Source organism: Mytilus galloprovincialis, chromosome 5 (genome assembly GCF_965363235.1).
Source record: "Mytilus galloprovincialis chromosome 5, xbMytGall1.hap1.1, whole genome shotgun sequence".
NCBI lineage: Eukaryota > Metazoa > Mollusca > Bivalvia > Mytilida > Mytilidae > Mytilus > Mytilus galloprovincialis.
Genome location: NC_134842.1, coordinates 29,550,103 through 29,553,848, shown reverse-complemented (window position 1 = coordinate 29,553,848; position 3,746 = coordinate 29,550,103). Strand labels below are relative to the sequence as shown.

The 3,746-nt window shown below is 31.5% G+C and overlaps 1 protein-coding gene across 1 annotated transcript; it reads right to left on the bottom strand.

The window, feature by feature from the left end:
* Positions 1-283: 283 nt before the first annotated feature.
* On the bottom strand, positions 284-2,986 carry LOC143074432 (G protein-activated inward rectifier potassium channel 4-like). The gene is made up of 2 exons (XM_076249892.1): positions 2,309-2,986; positions 284-1,157 (listed from the first exon to the last, which is right to left on the bottom strand). Exons 1-2 carry the CDS (start codon positions 2,954-2,956, stop codon positions 324-326), a joined length of 1,482 nt encoding a protein of 493 aa, XP_076106007.1. The 5' UTR covers positions 2,957-2,986; the 3' UTR covers positions 284-323.
* Between the last annotated feature and the right edge of the window lie 760 nt (positions 2,987-3,746).

The window sequence follows — 3,746 nt, the reverse complement described above, 5'->3', positions numbered from 1 at the left end:
CGCTTATATTTTCATTTTTATGTGTAATCAATGCAAGCTTTACTTTAATAATAAATGATAGAGTTGCAATTAGGTAAGCCTTGTTAACGATACTCTTTAGTTTGAAGTGTAGAATTTTTCGAAATAAACTGTCGCTTTTTTTTCAGATTTCGAGACAGACTAAAGCTTGGAAGAATAATGGTATATTTCAGCAGTGTTCATGACCTTAGAGTGTGTAAAAATTCATAAAACCGTGATTTCCGGTTTAAACTAAGTATGTAGGTAAAGTACTGAACATGTTAAGTACAAAATGTAAGTTTTTATTATAATAACTATTTAAAATATCATTCCACTGCATCTTGTAGATTTATGTCTATAGATTTACAAGTTTCTTCAGCATCACCATATGATTCTTCGTCACTACTGTGTGTTTCAACAGTGCCACCTTCTCCAAGATCTCGTTCGTCTACAGTGCCACCTTCTCCGAGATCTCGTTCTATTACAGTATCATCTGTTGCTTCAGAGCTTGCGTCTGTTTCGGGGTTAGAAAGTCTATGTAACACGGCAAATCCTGATAATGGTCTGTGGTAATCAACGTTTTCATGTTCGGACGGCGGAAGAACGGCTGGATATTCTGGCGGTAAATCATATGTTACTGATTTGAGAGGCGATGGAGGACGAGGTGGCTTTTCCTGTTTGCCTTTGGTTCTAAATTTGAAATCGTTCAGTTCTTTAGCACTGTGACGAATGTTACTATTATAAACTACATCATTGAATCCTGAAAAGTCAACTTCCCATCTCCCGTTACCAGCATCGAATTGTTCTATGCGATCAAATCGATGTCCCCAAAGAAGTTCACATGGCAAATATGATGATCTTGCTTGACAATATTCTCCAGTTGATTCTAATGTTCCCTCTGCATAAATTATAATTTCATACTTTTCATTTGTCAAGTTTGAAGGACGAATGTTCCATAAGGGACTACTTTCGGTAATTTTATGACTAAGAACCATTGGCCACATGAGAACAATTTTGTCGCCCATGTCGTTGGCCTCGAACTCTAGACTATGGAGATACAAAGGATAAGTCTTCCCCTCCTCTGTAACTCGTTTCTTCACTAATACACCGTGCACTTTTGCATCTACTAAATGGCTTTGTCTCATATCACCAATCCGTACCTGTAAAATTAAAGAAAGTTTAAGATTTAAAAAAGATAAATACATGAAATAATTATGCATGTAAACATTTATTTATTTAGATTTTTCACTTTAAGTTATTCTATTTATTGTAGTGCTTATCTTATTGCTTATATTTCACCCCGGCGATAGTATTTTCATGTTGTCTGAATTTGGCTGGTTATGAACTTCTTGATAAGTTTTATACCTGTGATCTATGTCATATAATGTATCTGAAGAACGACTCGAAAGCTGATGAATTTGTAATAAAATTATCAGTTAAATCAGAATATATAACAGTCTATGTAGAAAGGGAGATAACTTACTATTTATTATACCAAAACATATTACAATTTGTTATATTCCGGCTTTCTTTTTGTGCAAATGATTGATGGATTGTGATTGTTTAACGCACTTAGTTGCAATAATATCAGCCAAAGTTTTAACATATGAACAGGTTAACAAATAGTTTTTATCACGTGAAATGAACGGACAGTGAAGATAAAGAGAAGAACGAGTTCGACATTTATCGAACAATTCACCAGAAACACCTGTAAATTACTAATGGTATGGGGTTTTCAGAACAAAGAAGTCCGATAGCAATATCATTTGATAGATAATAAAACCACATGTTGCAAAAGCATATTAAAAAAATAGATATACAGGTTTTACAGCTACTAACTTGTCAATCAATAATTTTTCATATCTATTTTTTATTATTCTAGGAAGATAATAAGGTATAGATTTTGACACATTCCACTTTCAAGCACAAGAATGGTATTAAATATATACCTCATTGAAATATGGCGCCTTGATCAATTTAGTCAAATATAAATGTAGGAATAATGTAAAATCATCTTCCTTTAAATATTTGGAGTAGAGTATATAAGCAATTAAAGAGTTCCCTTGTCTAAAGTTCCATGCTCGTTATTAATTTCATATCTAATTCAAACCAGTCTTGCATTTAAACGAATCCATTTCCAAAAATATTATAGTTTTACTATATTCATAAGCTTAAATGTATGCACTTAAACGTAATTTTCTTTGTCTAATCATCAATTCTCAGATTTTTTTTTGTCTTTTTTAACCAAGTTTACTGTGAAATATTTTAGTTAATACAAGGATCATTGTATATTTCTACTATAAATACTCACTTGTAAGCAAAGGACGCCATCTTCGTGGTTTACACAAGCATGCTTGCTGAACATCAATGTCTTCCCACGTCTCTTAGGCTGGGCAAACTTCATGAACATAAACCCAAGCAGCATGTTTTCTAAAAATATTCCAACAGTTACTTGTAGAAATGTTAATAAAAGGGTTCCTTCACAGTCCGTGTTAGGGTAGGCAAACCCGTATCCTATAGTTGTCTGTGTTTCTATAGAGAACAAGAAAGCGTTTCCAAAATCGTGAACGCCATCTACACACGACTTCCAGTCCGGATCGTTCACATGATCGAAATCACCATGGTTATGCATCAACCAATACCAGAAAACAGCAAACATGAAATACGAAGCTAAATATACATTAAAAAGTATAGCAATAGCATATCGCCATTTTAAGTCAATTAGTGTTACATATAAGTCTTGAAGGAAACGAGTTCTTCTGTTTTTAATACCGCTGTACTTTACACGATAATGACCACTTTTCTGAACAAGTGCTTGCCGTTTCTTTTCTTTATCCCAAATACCAACTTTTAATTTCTTCTTCATGTAATTTACAAACGGCCATCTACTTTTTTGATAATCTTCAGGCTCATCGCTAAAAAGAAACATAGCGCCTAACTCTTCGGATTTAGAGACCATCTTTGGTATCGTGATTCCTTATTGAAAATGATAAGTTTTTATTTCTATTTTATATTTAACGGTAATTTTCTTTGTCTTGAAGCAATCAAGCAAACAAACATTACTGATTGTACAATTAATCAATTGTTGAAGTAATTTAGTTTTTCCCCATTACTTGCTCAATTTGACAGTTATTGGACATTGTTTTACAAAGATTAAGCAACCGCGTATGATATATATGCGCAAAAAAACGTACTGATCGAAAAGAAATAAAGAAAAACACCTATATCGAATATTGTCTCGCGGCATCGGGACAAACAAAGAACTTGTTAAATTATTTCATTTTTATTGTTATTATTTTGTACTTCAGCTGTCAAATGCATAAAAATTAAAATGATTAATTTATTTTATATGTTTTTTACAGAAATAGTTGTTTTTAGTAAATAAACTGGTTTTCAGAAGTAATTTTTGTACTCTTTGTTATAAGTTTTATTTTATTCTGTTTTGTTTTACATGCATTATTAAATTAACTATGCATAATTTAAAAAACTTATCCAAATGAATAAGAATGTATTTTATATATCTATATTTACAAGTTTGAAATATAAAATCTCATAATCTGTTTTTTTTTTTCTTCTTTTTTTTGAGTTAGTCCCAAAAGTTGTGACCGAAACATTGTTTTTTTATTAATCATCATATAAACGATTTTATTTAAAATAAACACCGTGCTTGTTAGCAAGTACAACCTTATTTTCTTTTTATTTTTTAATTTAAAAATGGTTAATATGAAATGATGAAAGTTTAATGCTCA